A 23,369-nucleotide genomic window follows, 5' to 3' on the forward strand; every position below is an offset into this window, starting at 1 on the left:
GCTTGTTCCGAAATTTCACTTTCAATTAAGGAAAAGAAAGCAAGAGAGAAGTCTAGGAGATGATCGGAAAGTAGGAATTGGCAGATGGCGTGACAGCTTCAGCTCGGCTCCGTGTTTTGTACTCTGATAGAACCCATTCTTTTAACCAATGACAGCGCGCGTTCTATTCCAGCTTTATTATAAGATTAATTTACTCTTGCAACCATAATGTCAATTAGTAATTAACTAGTTAATTAATGTATTATAAATTTATTATTATTATCATGAACAATATTTTCGGAGCTCAAATCCCTCGAAAGTGAATTGCAAAGGTTATCATAGTTTGAGCAGCCAATCAGAGCGCTCCTTCAACGTAACTCTAGCAACTGTTTTAGTTTATACTCAAATAAATGTCTGCCAAAACAAAGGTAATTCTAGAACGATTTTTGGGATACTCACTTGGAGTTGATGCTTTCACTCTCAGATTTTGTCATCTTCGACTTCAGCCTGCTAAAGGAAAGATATCTGTCTCTATCAAGCTCATTGGATTGACACTGAGATTTTTCGGACGGAGATCTAGATAGCAGTGGAAAAAAATAACTGGCGTATCAAGACAAAACCTAAAGACGAAGTCTCTTCCTGTTCTTTTTCAGAACAGTGAATGAAAGTTATAACCTATCGATAATAAAGTAGACAGGATATTTTAAACTAAAACCCTCTGACGATTCAATTTAAAATTTGAAAATTGAGTAACATTTAGTGTGTACTGAACGTCCAAAATGTTTTACCGGCAAAGTCTTTAAATTGTTTTAAAGTCATAATGTTCAAATTTAAGCTTTTAATTTTTTATATATACAACATAGCTAGTATATACGTGTGGACCGCAAGTTCAAGGTTGTACAAAAAGAAAACAATAAAGGCTTTACTGTTTTTATTACAAATATACTAACGAGTGTATGTGTGAAAATGGTGAAAACAGCGCAAGAAATTGTCAGGTAGGTTAAATTGAAACAATTAAGATAGATTTGAGTGAAAAATTAATCAAAAAATAATTGCAACGTTAACTTTACATTTCCAATTTCTTTTTTACGAGCATTCTATTTAACCTATAATGAGGGTACCATCAACGGTACAAATATTTGCTAGTTAATGAACCCAGAAAAATTTTTTTTTCTTTGAGGGAAACTATTGCTGATTACTATGTTTTTATTTGGAATTAACGAAAAATAAAGAAGAATTTATATATGAGAGTGCTTATTTCCTCAATTTTAGTTGTCAGGTATAATGAATCAATGTTGGATAACCTTTTCAAGATAAATCATTGTTTTGCATTCTATACACTCTGCGTGCTGGTTGACGATTGAATTTTGGCCTTTTCACCAAGAGAAGCCTGCCCAAAGTGTTCCCACACTCAATGCGCATATTGGGCCGTCTCTAGCTTCTTGCGACGTTGAAGCTGCAAGCACTTAATGGACAAATTTATCATATATGCTTAATTATGAACATAAAAATTAAAAACCAAATGGAAGACGAAAAAATTAAATGATGTGCATTAGCGTTGGACCTATATTACATTTCCTTTCCTTGATTAAACAGTGTCTAAATGTGAGAAAATGGGAATGTTTGGAGTAAGGCTAATGGCTCTAAATGGTATGGAAGAATTGCGATTAATATAAGGACGTCAGATTCAAAATACAATTTTCGTTAAAGACAGTTTGCCGTGTACCATTTAATTACAGTTTCATTTAGGAGAAATTGCGTGTGAAAAATATTGACGCTGAGTAAACTGTGACATCTGTGCGGTTTGGATACTGAGGTAAAAATCTATTATAACCATAAAAAGTAAAAAATTAAAAACGCTGTTCAAGTTACTTTGTTTAAGCTTTTTTTGTTTGTTTTTTTTTTAAATAAAGCCGCATTAAGATGAAAAGGAAATTTGACTTACTTCACTAAATTAAGTCAATGCATATTTTTCGCCGTCATAAGGAAAATTACCATAGCGTACACACTTGAACCACGTCCGTCTAGAATCAAGCTGTCCAGTTCTGTAAATAGAACGCAGAAAAAAATGACGAAATTAGGTCTTAAATTAGCATTCTGTTTAATTTTTCTTGTGTTTGAAAGTTCCCTTTGTTGTGAGTCGTCTTACGATGCTCTGTACGACCTTCAGAATATATTGAAACATCGTCGGAAGGCTGAACGTATACATCCAAGGAACAGAATAATTGAAACCATTGTGCGAACAAAAATGGAATGCCTTGACATCTGTTTACGGACTTCTCAGTGTGCTTCTTTTACTTTGAAAGCAGTAAGGTATAAGCGTGGCACAAGGACTGCTTGGATCTGTTTGATAAACAAAGAAGCAAATTTTTCACAGAAGATGGCAAAGCATGATTCTAAAGGATTCATTCATTTCAGCATGAGTGCCTCGAAGCTTCAGCAGGTCAGCTATTTTTTCAGTTTTGTGTTTTAATTTCTGTCATTAATATTTGTTTGAGATTTGTCACTCTTTACTACCTTTTGGTTTCAGTAGAAAGACAAGTCTTGGAATCCTTAGTTCATCATTTCAAAATTTGTACTTTATCATTTATGTATCTTCGGATCGTGGTTAACATATCTACTTGCTACAGCACGTTTTCTTGCTTTGTTCTTCCGATATTGTTGTAATTTCTGTTCCTGCCTTAGTTTTATTCGAGTGACTATGGAGGCAGACTGTTGTTTCACACAGCAATGGCACCAACCCTGTCCATACCCGCATCAACAACGTAAACGTGTATTAAAATTTCTGACCCCTGACGCAGTATGCAGTCTGTAGCCTCTTTAACTCTTTTACTTTCAGCTAGAGCTCCCACCAAATTCGATTTTAAAATTAGGACGCTTATAAATTGCAGTATTGTATAACTCAAAAAGCTATTAACCAGGAAATGAATTAGAAATCCTTATTTACCGAAGTCTTTCAAAACTCAGTTGTTGAAAAACCGATAATGATGTCATTGTCACTATTGCTGAATTAATTCCATAAGTGGAACCCTTACCGAGTCCAGTTATGGTTGTAGCTTTGAGAGTTCGCCAAGAAATCGCCAGTTTGGGTTATGAACTCGGCTTTGCTTATCTGATTATTTTTACCATACGCTCGGAAGGATCGCACCTTACATAATTTGTGAACTTTTTTTTTTTTTATTTGAATGAAATATATGCGAGGATAATTGCTATGTTAAATATTTCTTTCATTTCGTGATTCTATTTGACAGATTCTTTTGAAAGCTCCTGAGGGAAGTTGTTGAAGGAAGAGACCACCATTGCCGTCATTTTGTCACTTGGCTTCGTTCACTCCACAAGAAAGAAATCATCACACATTTAAGTCAGATTGTTCCACAATTTTAGTCATGTCAGGTAATAAGTCAGATAGGTGTTAAACAATGCGTAGTGCTTACCGCATCTCAATTAAGTTGGTGTTTCGCTCGAACTAAAGGCGCCATTTCACTTTCGCGGAGTCGGAGTCATGTAAAATTCGAGTCTTAAGCTTGTCGCAGTCGGATTCGGGTGAAACAGAACATTTTCATTTCCTTTCGGTTCCACTTTAGACTTCGACACTTATGATACAGTGAAAAGAAATTCGTCGGAATCGCACACAAAAGCGGAAGGACGAACGAATCACAATGTTAGATCTTAGGCCATTCGATGGTTTGCGACTACAACAGTCCAGTTTCCTTTGGATCCTGGACGACTGACTTGTAAGCATCATCGATACTATTTTTCAGATTCCACTGATTTGATTTTCACTGGTTTGTATCACTCTTCAGCTCTGGTTACAAACTCGACTCCGAATCTGCCGGAAGTAAAAAACAGCCTTAAGAGGAGTGTTTGCCTAGCACCGCTTAACATTTGTCTGGCATTGCTATGAATATGAGCATTTTTGCAGGCAAAATCATAACTTACGCGAGTTTCAGGATATAAGAGAAGAAATATGAGAACAGATTGAATGTAATAAAAGGCAGCACCAGAGTAACTGTAACTGGTTGAATTAACAAACTGATTGCAAGTTTCCGTGGTCTGTTAAGTAATTGATCTCACATAACGTCATAATAAGATAAGAACAAAAAAGTGGCACATGTAGTTCACCAGGCGCGGCCGAGTGAGTCACTGATGTTCTTACCACATTTTGAAGTCTCGTTTGATCTGCTACTGCACAGACCCATATAGTGTCTATTTTCAACATAGAGTCTATTTGTTTTTTTTATTTATTAAAAAAGCAAATGGTCTTGATGGTATCGTAATTTAAGTGTCTTTCCTCCAATAGCCCATAAGCAAGAACCAGTCAAAATCAGTGTATGATCCTGCTTATCATTTAAAAAATATTGGCCCACGCTGTGCAGTCCAGGATGTCACTTTGTGGCACATGTAAATACAAAATGATTTTCCTACGGAAGCACTAGAACCATGGCGTGCAGTGTAGCGTTGAATAACCCCGTGATCAGCCACGTGATTGAAGAGCAAGGAACAAGCAAGGGAATTCATCGAAGATGGCGGTAAATTATGAATTTGTTCATGCTTAGCGTGCGTATATGGATGCACGCGGGAAGTTTGGAGAGCAAAAAAAATGCGTAAGAGTAGCTCGAGGCGCAGCCGAGGGCAACTCTAGTTTTTTGAGTGTCACAGAGCGACAACAAGGATCTGCGCGAAGAAGCCTTTGATTCTTTTTGTTTTGGTAAATTCCCAATTAACAACTGTGCACTTTATTCCCCAGGTTGAAAACATTTTACCATCAAGTGTTGTTAATGACCAATTGATGACTCTTTTTGTTCCCAGTGAATGTCTTTTTGGCCAAAATTTGTTGCAGCTGGTCTGCCGACAAATTTGCGAAACGTGCAACTTGCGACTTTTTTTTCGGCTTTATTTTTGTTGCTTGGTGGATCAGGACCTAAAAGGTCAATGCCGACAGAAAAATTGGGCAGTTCTTCGCTGATTTCTTCCATATTTGAAAGAGAGGGAAAAATGCACTGCAGCTTAACAGGACGGAAACTGAAGCCAGGTAAAAAAAATGCTCACGTATTTACGCACGCCCGTGCGTAAATAAAGATTTTGTTCATAGCGGTTCAATAGGACTTATATAGGGCAGGCACGCGCGCTATGTTATAGGATGGCATTTCGTTATAACAGCAATCTATTATCACTATTCATTTCTAGGATGTAAATGAACAGCTACGCTCAAAAGTGAATGAAATATTGGGATAAAAGTAAAGCCATGACGACGAACTAGGTCAATAAACCTACAATCTTTCCCGAAAAGCTGCGAATTCATTTGACCTTTCTGTTGAAATACAGTCCATATTTTCGCCACAGAAATTTTCCTTCTTCACCATTTCCCACACTCTTTTGGTAGAGTAGGTTTATAATATATATATGTGGAAATTTGCATTGACGTGTTTATAAAACTCGAAATGCAGTATCGACGAGCACCAATTTTTCACCTGGCTGGTATAAATGTAGCGAATCATAAATTAACTAAGGAACAAACAGAAAAATTTTAATAAGACAAGTTGCTTGATGAAATCAATTGCATTTTGGTTGTGTCAAGATCAATCTAGAGATCTCACAATTCCTTGAGAAAACAGACTGTAAACTAAGTACGTATATCACTAGAATGACGAGGCTGAATTTGCGCACAATCTTTCCCTCGTGTGTTCTTGTTCTGGTTGCAATCACAAGTAACGAATCGTGTCCAGACTCTGCAGAAAATTTTGAACACATTTTACAGACTCGTCAGCTTCCCGGAAAATTTCAGTCTAATGATGAGGGATTCATCCTATCTAGACAGCCCGTTCATTCAATGATGGAATGCCTAGATACATGCTTGCGAACAGTTATGTGTGGTTCTTTTGGCGTGGTTAAAAGGCCAGAGAGGTGGGGTTGCAGAATTTACAAACATATCCCACACCACCAGCTTCTAAAGCTGATCCATCCAAAAGCCGGATGGATGCATTTTAACGCAAGCTCATACGAACTTCAAAAGGTTAGTTTCATGTATTTGACATGCTAGAATTACCACAGATTTTATAAATCCAAAATAGGTTAGCCTCTTGGTACAATGATAGCTTATCATTTAAACCGGATTTTAGGGCTTATAGGCATAACTATAAATGAGTCTTGACCGAGCGGAAATTTTAATTTTTCGTGATAAGTTCTCCCTTCACAATTTCTTCCGGCAGTGTAAACAAACAAAAAAAACGAACAGAAAACAAATGTATAAATTTTGCCTTTGACAAATCCCCTTGTTCAAAAGCTCGGCAATGAAGAACATGTCATGCAATAAATTTGCTTCCAAGGGTCACCTGTCAAGATTAAATGTAATAAAAACTCAAAAAAAATTACAAAGGGTTTGAAGAGAAAATTTGAAGATGTTTGCCTGACAATTTAACAGATGCACTTTCAAATGTATTCATCGAATATTTTTTTTCTCGTCAAAGGGACCCTGCCTGTATAAATGTGAATTTTATGCATGAAAAGAGATCAAGCTGGGCCCATCAACTTCTTTGCGAAAGTGATATGCTTTATTCGGAAAGAGGTTAACACTAGAATTTATGTATTTGGTATTAAAATGACGACACAGATGAAAATTTTGGTCTTTTCCTGATTGACATTTGACCAAGAGAGATGTCAATAAGGCCAATTCGATAACGGAACTGCCACTGTGTAGTTTGGTAGGCACATCTTAACGATCGAAACTAATAATTGTGGAAAATATCAAATAACGAATATTCATGATTGTGCGAGGAGTGACTCAGATTTCAAACCTTTTTTTTTATTTCTTCTCGTATTGATCTAGTTTTTTGGTGGATTTCTAGAAAAGACAAAAGTTGATATAAGTGATTAATTAAGGATTCTATTTTTGTTTTTTTCTTTTTTGATGGCATGGTTCCTTTTTTAATTCCCTCTTTTTATCCTCATTTTTTACCTTTCTTGGTCTTTTGCTCTCATCTTATTTTCCTTGTTTTTATTCCTCTTTCTCTTCGTTTTCGTTTCCTTTTTTTTCCTTGGGTCTTTTCCTATTAAAATCTTAATTATTTTATTTCCATTCATTTTTTCAGATTCTATGGCAAGCAAACGTGGGCTGCAGATAAAGGAAAAGAGCTCTGTTTACATTAACAATATATTAAAAAAGTGGCGCTGAGAAAAACATGGACAAAGACATATGCCTCCCGAACAAAAATCGTTGAGTGTGATTTATAGCATGTAGTGCCACTCCAACAGAAGAAAATTATACATGTGAAGTTTTTGTCGTTTTCAATTTTTTTGTAAAACAAGGACTCGGATGGCCTTGATTTTGGTTTCTACTCTTACCTGTACCATCCGTAAATTTTGGATTATTTGTTCTCAAAGTAACAACAAGAGCAGCAGCAGCTTCAACAACAACAACAGCGTCAACAACAATAGCAAACAAGACTAGCAATTTATTTGGCAAGCCAGTAATTTGCAACGTAAAAAAATATAGATTAGAACATGAAGATCAAAATACAAAAGGTACTCGAAGCTTAAAAGTGCCGTGGCCTATCTATCAGCATTAGATCTAAATATTCGATCAACCAGTAGTATTTAGTATTTCAGCAAACCAATCTTCAAATGTGAGAGGGGGGAAAAAGTTGGCTGGGGGCATGCCGAATTGATTGATCGACTCATGAAATAAACGCAAATGGAAAAAAAAGTAATGAATGAACAAATCCCATTATGTTTATATTTCACCATGGTTTAATAGTGACTCAAAGGTGTCATAACGATTTAATTAAGAATTTCTTACTAGGCAGAGAAATTTGAATTTAAATGGGACATCGAAGTGAAATGATGAAACATAATCTACGACCGAGTTTCTCTTTCAGTTTTGTTGTTTTAGTTATGACAATTCGCGGGGAGTCGTGTAAAAGTTCTTCTGAAAACTTTGGAGACATCTTGCGAGCGCGCCAGATTCCAGGAAGGTTACCCACCAAGGAAGAATTCAGGCTCTCAGAGCATTCGGTTGTTTCAGAAATGGAGTGTTTAGATATCTGCTTGCGAAGACCAACGTGTGCTTCTTTCAATGTGCTCACGAAGACCAGCCATATAAATTGCATTGCCTACTATGACATCCCGAATATTTTGCATCTAAAACCAACATATCAAAACAGCGGATGGCTCTTTTTCAACGTCAGTTCACTTGAACTGCAACAGGTTAGTTATCACAAATCAACCGCTGATTATGTCGATGGAAGTGAAACAAAGTTGATGCATCCTTGGGTAGTTAAGATTTGTCAGTTGATTCTGTTTTGATGTCAATTGTATGGCAATGGTACCGGATTTTCAAAGGTTTTAATTAGCTAAGAGAAAATCGAACTAAAACTGAGCTGTCCTAGTGAGCATTTCCCAATTACAATGACAGAAATAGCAGGGAAAGATGTTACTTGTTTGGGATAGAGATGGATATTGAAGTCAACCATCGAATCAAACACAACCTGTGAACTTTGCAGGTGACTGGTAAAGCATCGGAGCGGAAACCCTGTCTGGATTTTGTCTTCTCGTGGGAGACCCCGATTTTTTTTTTTTCTCTCACGCTTGTCACAAAATGAAAAACATCTTCCCTTATACCAGAAAGTCTAAGAGCCAAAATAAATTAGCACTTTCTACCGCTACAAACATTTTGATCTAAAACGAAATAGAAGTGAAAACAAACATGAAAACACTACGAAGACCACATGTACCTACACAAGAGAACAACAAACAAACCGCATACAAAACAAAAACAAAAGAAAAAATGTAACGGATACAACAAACCTACCATTTTTTTAATTTTCTATCGAAAAAAAGATGTTACAAGAGCCATGCAAGTAAAAGGGAAACTCCCAAATCTAAAGTCGATTTTAAAACCTGAATTGGAAAATAATTCCTCTTTCCTTGTGATTCTGGTCAGATTTTGCCGATCTGATCGAAAATGCGCAGAAAAACTTTTATCTGAATGCTCGGGTTATTATGAAGATATTATTCGCTCTTCGCTTCGGTTTTTTAAACGAGTTAAGGAAATTAATCTATATGTTAGCATTGTAAAAAAAAACAGCTTTATGTTTTTAAATTCATAGTACTACCTTAGTTCATTTCATTTACATGTGAGGTCTAATTAATGGCTTTAAGTAAAATAGGAAAAAGCTAATTAGAGTAGTTTTGGTGATAAATTTTTATCAAAAATTCATTGGATTACGGCAAAACTGTTAGTGGCAGCTGCAAACTACTTATTTGTCCTTAAAAAAGCAATAATGATAATTCGAAACCACCAACAACTTGAGTTCATATTTATTCCAGTTTACACATCAAAAAGTGAAGGAATAATGACCAGTAACGTTATTATAGAAATACTTTTTATGCATAAAGGCACAATCGACCGGAAAAGAACAGAATCGGTTTTTTATGAGATTCTATTCGGTATCACATAACAAAAACTAAAGCTAAAAGGTTCTACACGTTTTTTACATTTGGGTTAGTTAAGATATGTTGCTCACGGTTGGCTGCTGACATTAGCCATGTACCAAATGGAAAAGCACTGAGGTCTAGATTTCTTTGAAAGAGGTGATAGATATCTGCGCATGTCACGAATTTTCATTGGAATTCATATCAACAGTATAAACCAATTAAAAGGACAGGAATTGAAAATAAGAAATAAAAAAGGAAGGATTTTGAAAGATTTCATATCCTTTGTATTCGCGAAAGTAATATAACCGCTCACTTGTCGCTGAGGTCCGCTTAGCACACAATTAACGCACAACTTACACAAAATGCATCCTCGCGATCGACATACAACAGTTTACTGGAAAATGTGTCAAGTATTCAAAGGATATTGATGCCTACGTCTTACCCTTAAAAAAAGCTCTAGCTTTTGGATTTTCAAAAATTTTGAAATTTTACTATCCCGGTATTGCTATGGTTTTCACACGTGAGCCCGCAAACGTTTGTGACAATCCAGACGTTTCTCAGCTCTACTGATTACTTCACAACCTCAGTTGTTGTATCCCCATAGGCTTAAGGGAAGGCTCTGGTACGTTTTCCTCCTTCTCATGAAAAGCTAATTTGCACATACCTTTTTTTAAACAGATTTTGTCTTCAAATACTCATTCCTGCTTCGCAACTGAGATCCGTAAGTTTGTACGATTTTTTGGCTAGATCATTATTTGAATGCACGGACAAAGACACTGAATGTAAGAGCAGTGAGACCACCCTCACTCTACGTCCTAGTAGCCTCATTCAGTATAGTGGTTTAATATGTGCCCCATAAATTACAAACATTCCATCGTTTTTTAGAGAAGAGAGGATTCTTAAAATGAGCGCCGTCTTAATTAAGTTAAGCCTGAATGAATGTTGCATCTTTGTCACAAAAGGAAATAATAAAAGCTGAGGCACTTGATTGTCGAGTGAATGCGGTAATTATCAACTTCTGCTGCAGTTAATATTTAGATATTTAACTGAGCGCCGAAGGGTAATTTCTTTTCTTCATTCATTTATCTCCAACAGCTGACGCCCTCACCGACGAAGATGACTTCTTACTGACTGATGCTGAGTCTTGGTTGAGCAAGCCATAGTGACACAGCTGGCTGTGGAAAGAAAATTCTCTCTCCAACATTATCAAAATACGCTGAAGCAGTTGCAACCATTTCTAAAAGCCTTTATTCAGGGGTTTTAATAATTTTCTCCATTAGCGGCTGCTCATACATACATATATACATAAACTTAATTGGGTCTCCCTTAACAGGGCTTTTCAGACACAACTAACCATCTCTACAGTTCATAATTTAAAAATCATAATTTATAATCATAATAAAAAACAAAAAGCCAATGATGCCTATTCCATTCATTAAATATAATGTTAAATAGTATTTTCTTGAAGTTTTTTATATTCCTAATACCCTGAAGATCCTTTAAAAGGCTATTCCATTGCTTAGCAGCCCAAAAATAGAAGCTCCGTTGTCCTGTCACGTGACAAGCGGCAGCGTGGAGAGCTCAAATCTTTGGATCTTCTCCTGTTTCTTCTATGAATCGCCGACCGTTTTGTAAAGTTATTCGAAAGATAACCTGATACTTACTAAGCCATTCAAACATTTAAAAACTAAGACTAAATCTTTAAATAAAAACTTTTCGGAAACATTCAGCCATTTAAGAGATCTGCTACCCTCGGAAATGCGATCATATTTCCTTAAACATAAAGCAATTCTGGCGGTAAACAATTCTGTCAGTTTATGGTTTAATAGCCGACTGTAACGTTAGGTGATCGAAACCCAAACATGAAAATATCGGCGGTGAAAGGTTCCTGTTGTCGACGGAAAGACTGACGAACCCCATGTCTATTGGCTATAGCACTTTAAAAACAAAGAAAAGAAACGGAGAGTTTAGATCATTAAACACTATACCATTAGCCACTTAATAAATTAACAAATGGTTACTGCTAACACAAAATTCAGCAACAAAGTTATAAATTTTAGCCAGACAAGAGTACCGCCATAACACGAAAACCAATCGCAATTGGTTGATCGCAAGTGATCAAAACGAGATCCAGCCTAAAAGCACTTCACGCACACCGCACAGGTGAATACTGTGCTTTTAGTGCGCGCCGATGGGCTGGTTCGGAAGTGATAACTCACCTATTCACCTCGCTCCAAGTGGCCAGAGACAAACTCACCCGTCAAGAGTTTATTTTCCGACTATTTTTAGGTAAATCGACAAAAATTAACTTTTTTTGTGTGTGTGTGTGTGTGTGTGTGTGTGTGTGTGTGTGTGGTATATACTAAAGCATTTATCTACCTCAGTGTCAAGGATAATGGTGGATATTTTCCTCCACTTTGTTAAATTATTTACAGTAAAATTACGTCCCTTAATAATTTCTTTTAATTTTTCTGTCAAAAGAAATGACCAATTGTCTAAAAAGTATAAAACAAAATTAAAGCGAGACACCCAGGTTGATAAAACTGTTTTCACTTTAGCACAGTCTTTGACAGGGTGTCAAAACCACTTCCACGACTTCAACATTTGAACAGATCCTTGATGGACACAGAGTTGATAATGATTAGAGAAAGTTTACTAAGAATTTTTTTCTGTTTTCTTATTTTTTTTGTAACCGGAGGATCATGCTGGAACTTTTACGATAACTTTGAGAATATCTTGCGGACTCGTCAAATTCCCGGAAGGTCAGACATTGGTCAGCACCGGCTCTCAAAACAGTTTGTAGTTTCAAAAATGGCATGCCTTGACATCTGCTTGCGAACAACAAGATGTGCTTCTTTTAATCTGCTAGAGAGGACTGATAAGAAATGGAACTGCATCATACTTGACAAAACTCCTCGGGAATCAGATAAACTGAAACGCACAGATACAGGTTGGATGAATTTCAACGTTAGCTCGCAAGAACTTCAGAAGGCAGGTGGCGATAACATAAGACACTGCATTACCTAACTGCTTGCATCTTTCATTTCTTGGTGGGTCATTAGAGCTTGTTATTTTATTGGGAGCTTTTTCGATAGGAATTTTCCTTCAAATAGACGGCGTAGAGACTGGTCTTAAGTTTTAAAGGTGCATTGTAATTAGCTTTTTGGTGTGTTCAGATCATGTGAATGAACGGCACGGAAAATGTGGATAAGTCTTCCCATTTGCAAATATAGCAATAACTTAATAAATGCGAAAAATCTCGATGAAATCATGGAGACGTTTAGCGTGAAAGTTTTTTATGTCTAGCGTACATTGAACTGCAGGACATCTTAAGCCAATTTTCAAAATCGAAAATTTAATTTCCTCTATCTTGATTAATATTAGCGAGATTTGACCAAACTGTTAAAAAAAGAAGTGATTTTTTTCTTGATAGAAGCTAAAATTATAAATGAATTGGACCGTAAATTACAATTTAGTTACAAATGTTTTCGAGTTGCTGGAAATAAAATTCTGACCATTCTTTAAGAGTTGGTATTTCTCTTCTACGTTTTAGGCCATCCTAATTTTTGAACGATCCTGCCAAGAAATTTTTGTTCGGGTGTCAGTAGTTAAACAATGCTTCGTCTTGAAAATGAAAATGACAACATATGTCATCATTTGCATGCGAAACCTGATAGGTGAATCAAAGAAAAATGAGTAAATTAATTGAAACCAATTTTGGCGACTAATTTCCACCTAAAAAAGATACTTGTATAAACCTTAAGAAAAATATGGGCTTTAACTTGGTGCATTACATAATTCTCATTCTGAAAAAAATTGAATCAGGAAACTTGCTTTTTTGCAGATTTTGTCCTTTGACACCCAACTTTGCCTTCTGGAAAGATCTGTAAGTTTTTTGTTTTTTTTTTAAATAATACATGCCGAGAGAAAAGCAAATCCCTCCGAACACAGAGAGGAAGTCGAGCATTTTTAAAAGCAGAAATGTTTCGTAATCAATTCCATCCGCTCTCTGCATAACTATTTACATGTGCACAAGAACCTAGTATTTACTAAGACTAATAAATAAGTAAATTATTAGTTGATGAATAAAACTGGAAGCCGCCAGTAATGTATTCTTTTCATCTGATTCTTTCAGCCTCGCTGACACTGATGAAGAAAACGTTTCCTGACCCAAGCATGAGTTTGATGATAAGAAAGCGAAGGCAATGATTTGTATATTATGCGGAAATAAAATTAATCAGTTGGCGAAAAGAAGAGAAAAAAAAAAGAGACAAAAACAATATGAAACACAGCACTAGAGTGAAGTTGATAAGCACACAGTAACGGATTAAATAGCCTACGTGTTGCCGTACCCTCCCCCCCCCCCAAGGTGAAACTTAGGCGTGAGGGGGGGGGTACGGCTACACGTAGGCTACGGATTAAAATGAATCTTGATCATTCATCCTTAAGCTCTAACAACAGTAGGCATTTTCGCCACAGCGTTCCCTTTATATCTTCTAGGGTGCTGACAAGTACAATGTAATAGTCAAAAGCTTTTTCAGTTGGAGATCTTATCCGTTATTCTCGTGACCTTAAAGTACGATTCACGGGAGATGACCTAAGGAGAAGTAGATGCTGGTCACTGTTAGGGGTTGAGGGTTAAGGCTAGCAGATAGAAACGAGCGAATCTTTTGGTAATCCTCATAGTAAGCTTCCCTCCTTGTTAAGTTTATGGCCGAAGATATGCCCATTGAAGAATGTTCGGACTCTAGGATGCAGCTCCTAAAAGGCTTTCACTGAAGCAAGACTACAGTGAATACGCAGTGCCCAAGACAAACGTTACTCATCTGTGAGAACTTGGCTCTCCTGAATCGCTCTGGCGAAGGGCTAACGCTCCAAACGTCAGCTTTTTTACTCTTTACGGTAGCCAATTTACGTTTTCAACTCAGTTGTTAGCATTAAATTATCTCCTGAAATAGTGCATATCCTGCAGTGCCGGCGTCTTATAAGAGCGTGTTGACTCTATTTTAATCTTGCGATCGTTTGTTCGACCGGCCATATTTGATCTATAATTTGAGTAGACGGTGGGGGTAAGTGGGGTAGGGGGCAGCGGGAAGGAACAGACGAAGGGAGAGGCCCCATTCCCCGTACCTCTCCTTCCTTTTAAGCACCCCCCTTAGTATATATTTCTTTCTCTCCCTAGCCTCCCACTGCTCTAAAAATCAAAGGCGGCAGCTAATATCGCGCGTCAAAATTACTATAGCTTTGTCTTGACTTGGAAGTAAATACGTTCCCATGCCTGCTTGTGTGGGAACCTATAAAAAAAACCTGTTAACTCCATTGAATTTCCGAAGCATAACCACTGAGGAATCCCAAAAAGCAAACATCACAGGAGGAGGGTTAATTCTATAATTTATTTGCGTACTAAAATCCGAAATACTATATAACAGTGGCCAGTTTCTCTCCAAGCGAGATCTGAGCCTTGCAAAGGCCTGACAGGTACACAATCATCAGCAAGTCCTGCAGTAAGAATGACAAAAAAAGAAGGTCAAAATTGAATAGAACAGGATGCTGAAAATTAATAATTTAAATGTTGCTTGTACATCTTTGAGGTCTTGCAAACTGGTATACTGTACGAACAGTCTTGTTTAACAAGTACAGTTAAAGAGGAAAAATACAAGCAAAATAGTATATAAAGGGGCTAATGTTTGCGTTGGCTGGTTGGGAAATGAGATTGCATCCTGTAAGTCAGAACAATGCTAGAGACCGACCGAAGCGTAATGAGCATGGACGCCGCAGTTCCATAGAGGATGAACATTCTGATTGCAAGCTCACATGAAATTTAGCGCAGTGTAGCTATTACAGTACAAATCTGGAGCACCGCTTAATTCATTACACCTTAACATCAGTGTGCCTATTCTCTATACTGTTCTCTTTACGTTTCCTTAAAGCTGCTGACAAGGAGAATTTGTTGAAAAATCAAGACCTTCTTTAGTAGGTGATAAGTTCCTTTATTTTCACAACCTTAATGTGTGATTCAGGGGTAATATTGGTGTGGAGAAATTAAATTCTAGTCACTCTGGCGGTTAAGGAACAGCCTTAAGAAGACCCTTTTCATTGCTTTGGTCACATACATGATACATCCACAGGCACTGTAAAGTAAATATATCATTACCTGCATGTTACTGTTCAGGATAGATTCAAAGTCTTCCTTTGACATTCGAGGAACTGAAGTAACGAGATCCATTAGCTCTCTGCCTACACTGTTATTACCCGCGACTTTTCCAGCCTTTTCCGAAAAAAGAAAAAAAAGCGCACGTGTTACTTTGCTGTGAAAGCACAACTTTCTAATGGCGACAACGCTGCCCAAAACCAACATTTCGAAAGCAAAATAGATTTTTTAACTCTCTCTAGGTGTGGTCTTTTTTCCATCGGTAGAGGCTAGGGATAAGGGAGGGAGGGGGGGTTGCAGTAGGCCCCCTTAATAAAAATTAGGGAAGGAAGGGGGGAAGGCGGGGGGGGGGTGCAGTAGGCCCCCTTAATAAAAATTGGGGATACAGTCCCTATGTTGCCTAGCATAAAATTGGCATAGAGATATTTCCGTTGGCTGGGCCAGGTTGTTCAAAGCTAGGTTAAGATAACCCAGGATTAGTGTGAAATCTGATTTAAGATCTGAAAGCTTTAAAAGAGAATTATTTTCGGCAATAATTTAATGATTGGATGCCCTTCAAATAATAGAGAATTAACCGAGAAGGGCTTTTGAACAAAGGAATAGAGAAACCCAAATTAAAATTGGACCCTGGGTTAGTGCTAATCATCCAAACAAAACCTGGGCCCAGGAATGCAGTTGACGAAAAATACGTTGTGGGACAAACAAGAATGAATTTTCATGTGATTTCTTTAAGACTTGTAACGGTATTTTGCTTGGAGTCGAAAAAGCGAAAATGTCGTTAAGGCCTCACTGATATCATCACAACAACAAAAACAAAAACCCAAAAAGACTCACCAAAACATCATCCACATAAGCCACCACGGTACCAAGCATTTCTAAAAGCCTTTCACTAGCACTAGAAAAACAGAATATTGATATCTCAAACACTGAAAATTGCATTATAGTCAACTTAACCACCTAGAGAGAGTGCCGTGGAAAGGGATATGGTACAATATTATTCTGAAAAAAGTCCCATTTATTGGAAATAAATGACTGAAAGTAAGAAGGGAAATTGTAAAATACAGTTAAATGCATTTCTTCCTTCCTTTTTTTTTGGGAGGGGTGGGTGGGGAGGGGAAAGAGGAATTTGTTACAGAGTCAATACCATTACTAGGATCACTTACACAAAAGCAACCAATCTTTCAAAGGAAAAAACATTGATTTTGACGAAATGTATATTAAATTGAGACAATCAAGGCTTAAACTAAATTAAGCACACTAGGTAACAAAGACTTAAGATGGGAGTCATGGCTTATTTCCAGACCAGATTGGTCATCTGCAATGACCACAATGTGAAACAAACAATTATAATTCTCTTTGAAAGTGCTTTTCATCCCAATAACAAACCACAACCTATTTCATAACAGATTTGTGGGTAAGTTTTGTGCGAGAGACCCACATCGAAACAATCACAATCTAAGAGGGCGAATGTGAAGTATGAGTGATCCTTATGCCATGCCACAAATTATATAATACAGACTATTAAAATAACATTGAAGAAGCACAGTACACAGTATCCTTAGAATTACTGACTGTTCCACTGACCTGTTAACATGTTGCATGTCTGTTAGTGGACTAATACTCTGTTTGGCTGCATTTTTTGTTCTCTGGAGCCAGTTCACTGCAAATTTAAATAAAAAAGGAAAGTTGAATTAATAACCCTTTAACTCCCAGAAGTGATTAACCCTTTCACTTCCAGATCAAATTTGTAATTCTCCCTGCTGTCAACCATACAATTCTTATGATGTTAGTTCAGAGAATTAATAAGTATTGGATCAAAGAATTATCCCCAAATTGATCTTTTTCTTTATTCTCATCACTTATCTGTTTGATATTGTATAGACATTGTAAGGAGAAATTCTGTCTTGGTCACTCATGGGAGTTAAAGGATTAACATGAAACTTCTCCCCGTAATGATTCTTACAATATCCAGCAAACAGGTAATAAAAATACTAAAACATCTCGTAGAAGTTGTTGTCCTGATCTAACATTAAATTCTCCTAACTGATTTACAAGAAAATGTGTAGGAGCTAGAGGGGAGAATTGACAATCATACAGTATCCACTTCCACACAATTGTCATCATTGTCATCAACATCATTGCTACAATATATATGACCATGATGACGATAATAAAACACATTTACAGTACAGCTTTACACTGTACATTGCTTACTTGGCTGTCAGTGATTAACCTAATCTTGTTATCATTATGGAAAATATAATGACTGTTTAAAGTGCATTCAGAATTGAGCGTAGGCCAAAGTATTTTTATAAGGCCCTGGTAATAAACCAGGGTGTGAAATTGCACCTAATACAGGTGCCAATGTGACTAAATTTTTGCATCTCAATTGATACATAGAGGCCATCTTGGATCTGGGTGAGCCTGAACATTGTATATCTTCCATCCTAGTGTCCACTTTGCAGCATGTTAAAGATCTTTTCCCTAACTTAATTTTGAGGTTTTGTTTGTCTTTGAAGATGGCCACCAACTTTTTTTTGAATTGGCTACCACTTTGAATTTAGGAGCCAAGTGGCTATTTAAAAAAAAAATTAATTTCACGCCCTGTAAACAATTGACATCAGTTTCCAAGATCCTTAACAGCTCCTGAAACTTCTTGTTCAATATTTTTTCAAGCAAATATCATTAATTAGCAGAGAAAGATGATTTTTAGTCTTATCATGAGTGTGAGACAAAGAAAAAATTCTGAGTTCCCATGAGGAATTGAACCTCAGACATTTGGATTCCATGCTCTGATGCTCTACCACTGAGCCACAGAGACTCTACAGCGAGCTAGGTTTATTACAAACTTCATATGATGTGAATCCTGCACACTGCTAGGATAAGCAATGATAGGACTGTGTCATTTTTACCAAGCTCAAAACTTACCATCTGTCTTAGTCTATTTACAATCATCAATTAATGTTTGTTTGGATTATGGATACATGTAACTACTTTACATGAAGTTTGCAAAATCTTACCTCCCACTCTCTCAGGCCCAGTAAGTATAACCTCACAAGGGATGGGTGAGAAAATGGTTCCCTCTGTCTTTCCAGGAACTCCCATCTTACAGCTGTACAAAGATATTCAGATCAAATATGGGCACTTAAAAAAATGTGTATGGCTAATTATGGTAAGTCTGATCAGACCAGCCAGACCAATGACCTCACTGTGCTTTGCTGGCCAAAAAGTATTATCTTTGTGATGCTTTCATCATTGTCATCATTATGATTAAAGCATACATATGGGAAATTGCATAAATGCAAATGTTTTTCATGATTCAGGTTATACTTTGAAAGTTTTAAGTAATAATAAATGTGAGCTCAATTGAAATTCCAAGCTCATTCTATTTTTCCTAATAATCTATTACCTATTACCAAGCAGAAATACACAAAATAAATAAATAAGACACCTCACACCATCCCAAACTGAAAGTAGACAGGCCTAGAGAACAAGTTTTCCTGGCTTATTTTCCATGATCACTATTAGACTTAGTACCAATGTTGATACAACCAGAGTAATCAGAAGCAAATTCCCAAGACACTGATACAAAACTTAACAGACCTGGCACAAGTAGTATCTAAAGCAACCCACCTCTGATAAGCTCTTATTCCCATGCGAGAACCTTTAAGTGTAGTGTCCACTGTAACATGCACTGGATTGGTTGCCTCTCGTGAATAGTATTCATGAATGAGCAAAGAATGCTCTGTGACATCTGAGCCTGTAGCATACCTAGAAACAATCCAAAACACAAATTTTAAATGAAGCATTGGAAGAAATCTCTTCAGCCATAATTGTTATATCTGTTAAAGAAAGTTATATCATTAGTCTTGCCCCTTAGAGTCACTATTGATTTGCTTAGTGAAACTATACAGGGTGTGAAATTAACTTTTTTTTCTGATAGCCACTTGGCTCCTAAATTCTTCAAAGTGGTAGCCAATTCAAAAAAAGTTGGTCACCATTTTCAAAGACAAACAAAATCTTTCTTTACGCTGTCAGCGTTCTAGATAGACCTCCAAAGTTAAGTTAGGGAAAAGATCTTTAACGTGCTACAAAGTGGACACTAGGATGGATGATATACAACGTTCAGGCTCATCTAAATCCAAGATGGCGTCTAGTTATCGATCCAGATGCATGTGCTACATCTTGGAAACAAACTTAATGAGGAAGTTTGCCGCGGATTTATCTATGCAATTTTTTTAATTCACTATAAATTGATAAGGTTATGGTGAAACGTTTTAGTTGCCAATTTGCCGACTAACTTTCAGGATTTGGTCGCCAAAGTGAAAAATTTAGTTGCACTGGTGCCTGTATTAGGCGCAATTTCACGCCCTGCTATAGATTGAAATTTGTAACATTTCAACTGCCTTTAACCGTTTAACTCCTCTAAGTGACCAAGACAGAGTTTTTCCTTTCAGTATCAATATAGTATCAAGCAGACAAGTGATGAGAGTAAGAAGATTGTAAGAGAGTAATAGGATTGTTAATTGATCCAATACCAAACTCTCAAAATTAACATCACAAGAACTGTATGGCAGACAGTAAGGAGAATTACTAATGAGATCTTGGGAGTAAAAGGGTTAACACTGCCAATCTTTGCCAGGTTATGAGGTTGAATAATTATATAAATGTATATATCACATTTGTGCAGCTAGATGGTCAGCTTCTATTGCTGCATTTTGCATGTTCATTTGACATAACTGAGATCTTTCCTAAAGAAAAATCTCTTTAGCTATAAAAATCCTCTCTACATCTAATTCTTCCACTTACAGTCATCTTCCCTCTTTCAAATTTAACCATAAACGATAATGCTTTTTATGTAATTATGTAATAGTCAATGTAGTCTAATTTAGGATTCCCTTGTTGTGTTGTTGACATCATTATTCAGACAAGTAATATTGTTTCCTCATAGATCCACTGTGGTTACAGCAGGCTGTCATGCTTTTTCATGATACTTGTAGATGTCAATGTTTCCAGAATTTTGCATTAACCACAGTGTATCTTTTTTTAATGTCCTTGGCAAGAAGTTCTATGTCTACTGCAAGATACATTTTGACCAAAATTTCTCTCAAACCACACCCTAACTCACCATACATTTTGTAATCAACTTCAAAAACTATAGAACATGTTCGAATTGTTAAAAAAAAAGTAAAAGTAAAAATTGTTAATCAACAGGAAAAGAAAGAAAAAACTTTTCAAGTTAAGAAAAAAACCTCAAGTGATTGACATTTAGCCTACGAATTCTACAATCAAGTGGAGAATTCTCCAATCTGTGACACCACGTGAATAATCTAGAGGATATCATAAGCAGCACATGTACTCACCAGCCTACAATTTCATCATTTGGGTGTGATTTTTTGTGTAGATCAAACATACTTTTAGCATACTCTAGTTCAATGGCGACCTGAAATAAAGTAAGAGTCACAGATCCTAAATCCATTTCATCAAATCAATAAGAAGGTTAAGTCAGCATTTAAGTTTAGCAGTCTATTTTGCAGAAGCTTATTTCCCTATCTATAACATGGAGCAACATGGATTATCATGCAGATCCATACAGGTTACCCTCTCTCCCTCCTCATTGGTAATTCATAAAAGGGTAGGGGGTGGGGGAGATACTGTTGTATCTATCACCATGATATTTCACCTACAAGAAGTTATTTGGTGACATTTGGTTTGTCACACATTCTTCTTGATAACATTTGCATTTTATGGCTATTCACGATCACTTGAAGCACATAATTGCCCCTTAGATGGAAGAAAAACTGAAACCCAAATAGGAAAAACTGAGAACCACATTGGTTACCAAATCCTAAAAACCTGATTGTATTTTTGACAAAAACAGAAGAACAAATGCTAAAAAACAGAAAAGCTACAAACCATAACAGACACCAAAAACAGAAAACCAAAGTTTTTTGGCCAAAAACAAAAACATATCTACAAAATAACCTAAACTGCAAAACCAAAATTCCCAATGTCCCTCTAGTACCTATTTACACTCCTGGGTGGAATGAGAGGATACATGTGTTTGAAAAACAATGAGTAGGTCTGTAACCACAACTTCAGAGATGTTTCAACACATCAGGCTCAATAAATATTATTAATGAATTCACACATCTTCAAACTAGCCTCTAAATTTCATTGAATAGAAGGAAGTAAGTTTCTGAAAAAACGGTGGTGCTTGCATCAATGGGAGAGTATAAAAGGGTAATTTAGCATTATCAACTAAGTTGATAACATAAATCGGCCGCGGTAAAGAGTTTCAAAGCTGACGTTTTGAGTATTAGCCTTTGGGTGAAGAGCTAACACTTGGAAGGTCAACATTCCCTCTGAAGAAAGAGCTAATGCTCAAAATGTTAGCTCAAAATTTCATTGCCCCCGGAGCTCACCGAAGGTATTCTCATAGCATTAAAACACTTTTAAGCATAAAGGTGACAAGATAGAGAAAATGATCGAACAAGGAATACTGTTTGATTTAAAACCAACTACTCAGTGCTAAAATTACCAGTAATCTATAGAGAGAATGCACAGTAATAAGACTGATGAATTAAGTCTTATAAAAGGAAGTGTAAAAAGAGGAAAATAGGGAATATATGGAACAGCCGACATATCCACAGAAATATATTCAAGATACGGTATATATAATACAATTATTTAGCGTAATCGTCCTGTAATGCAATGATACAATGCTTTTTTGGTAAAGTTTCCGCACAGCCCCATACTATTGTAAAACAAATCTGTTTTCCCAACGGAAATGTATTGTTTTTGTCATTGTTTTCTCTGTTCAAGAACTGAATGCATAATGTTGGATGGGGCTGTGCGGAAATTTTACCGCTTTTTCCTTGAAAATTAAGATTAAGAAAATTAAAATTGAAAATTTATCATTTTACTGCTACCCTTACACATCGAATAAATATGCTAAAATTACTCAAACTGGAGTAAATTTAAGCCGGAAACTTAGAGAAAATTCGCCGGCAACATAAATGCTGTCATGAAAATAGGGCTAAAGTTTAATTTATTTACATGTGTGATCGCCTAAATTCAAATCAATTTAACATAAAACAGATCTTAGTGACAGATACCTCGCAGCGTACCTATCCATCAGATTGTACAATGTACACAAGAATGTACAGGAGATAGATTGTGAAATTAAAAAAAAGGGAACAGCACAAAACAAGGCAATTAAGTTGTCTGAAGGCTTACTTCGTCTTCGGATTCATTGTGTGGAACGCCAAAAGAGCTTCGAATCTCGACTGAAGACTTGTCAATAGTTCCAAGAAGTGTTCCTATGACTCTTTTTGCGTCTTCCGAACGTCTTTCGAAGCCATCCACGATCGAAAATAACACTACAGGATGAACAAACACTTTCCTCGCTCTCACTGTCTCCGACAGCGCCATCTTGAATGTTACGCACGTGTTTAATTAGTTACCAGGTCGACTAGGTCCATTTTGCTGGTTGAGCCTTCGATCTACTAGTAACAGACCAGCATTTCAAAATGAAGATAGCTCTGGTAAGGGTTGTCATGTTAAAACGAGGAGAGGTCTCTGTCAGAGTGGGAAGACTGGTTTAAGGAATTATGATTTTAGATGAATCTTCCTAGTTTTCTCAGCGGTGTTTAGTTTTTTTTTTAGCCCTTTCATCGCAAATTTGTTACTTACTATACTTTGAAAGTAAAACCTTTCGACATCTTCATTTTTTTGCCGAAGACGTGAAACGACAGGGATAAAGGAATGTTCAGAGATAATTTGACCTAAGTAACCTTAATCTAAA

At 36.6% G+C, this 23,369-nt stretch overlaps 1 protein-coding gene across 1 annotated transcript; it reads right to left on the reverse strand.

The window, feature by feature from the left end:
* Nucleotides 1-14,785: 14,785 nt before the first annotated feature.
* On the reverse strand, nt 14,786-23,003 carry LOC131787826 (eukaryotic translation initiation factor 3 subunit F). The gene is made up of 8 exons (XM_059104889.2): nt 22,802-23,003; nt 20,926-21,005; nt 19,196-19,333; nt 18,583-18,674; nt 17,147-17,222; nt 16,397-16,457; nt 15,566-15,679; nt 14,786-14,910 (listed from the first exon to the last, which is right to left on the reverse strand). Exons 1-8 carry the CDS (start codon nt 22,994-22,996, stop codon nt 14,830-14,832), a joined length of 837 nt encoding a protein of 278 aa, XP_058960872.2. The 5' UTR covers nt 22,997-23,003; the 3' UTR covers nt 14,786-14,829.
* Between the last annotated feature and the right edge of the window lie 366 nt (nt 23,004-23,369).

The sequence above is a fragment of the Pocillopora verrucosa genome, chromosome 6 (genome assembly GCF_036669915.1).
Source record: "Pocillopora verrucosa isolate sample1 chromosome 6, ASM3666991v2, whole genome shotgun sequence".
NCBI classification, from domain to species: Eukaryota; Metazoa; Cnidaria; class Anthozoa; order Scleractinia; family Pocilloporidae; genus Pocillopora; species Pocillopora verrucosa.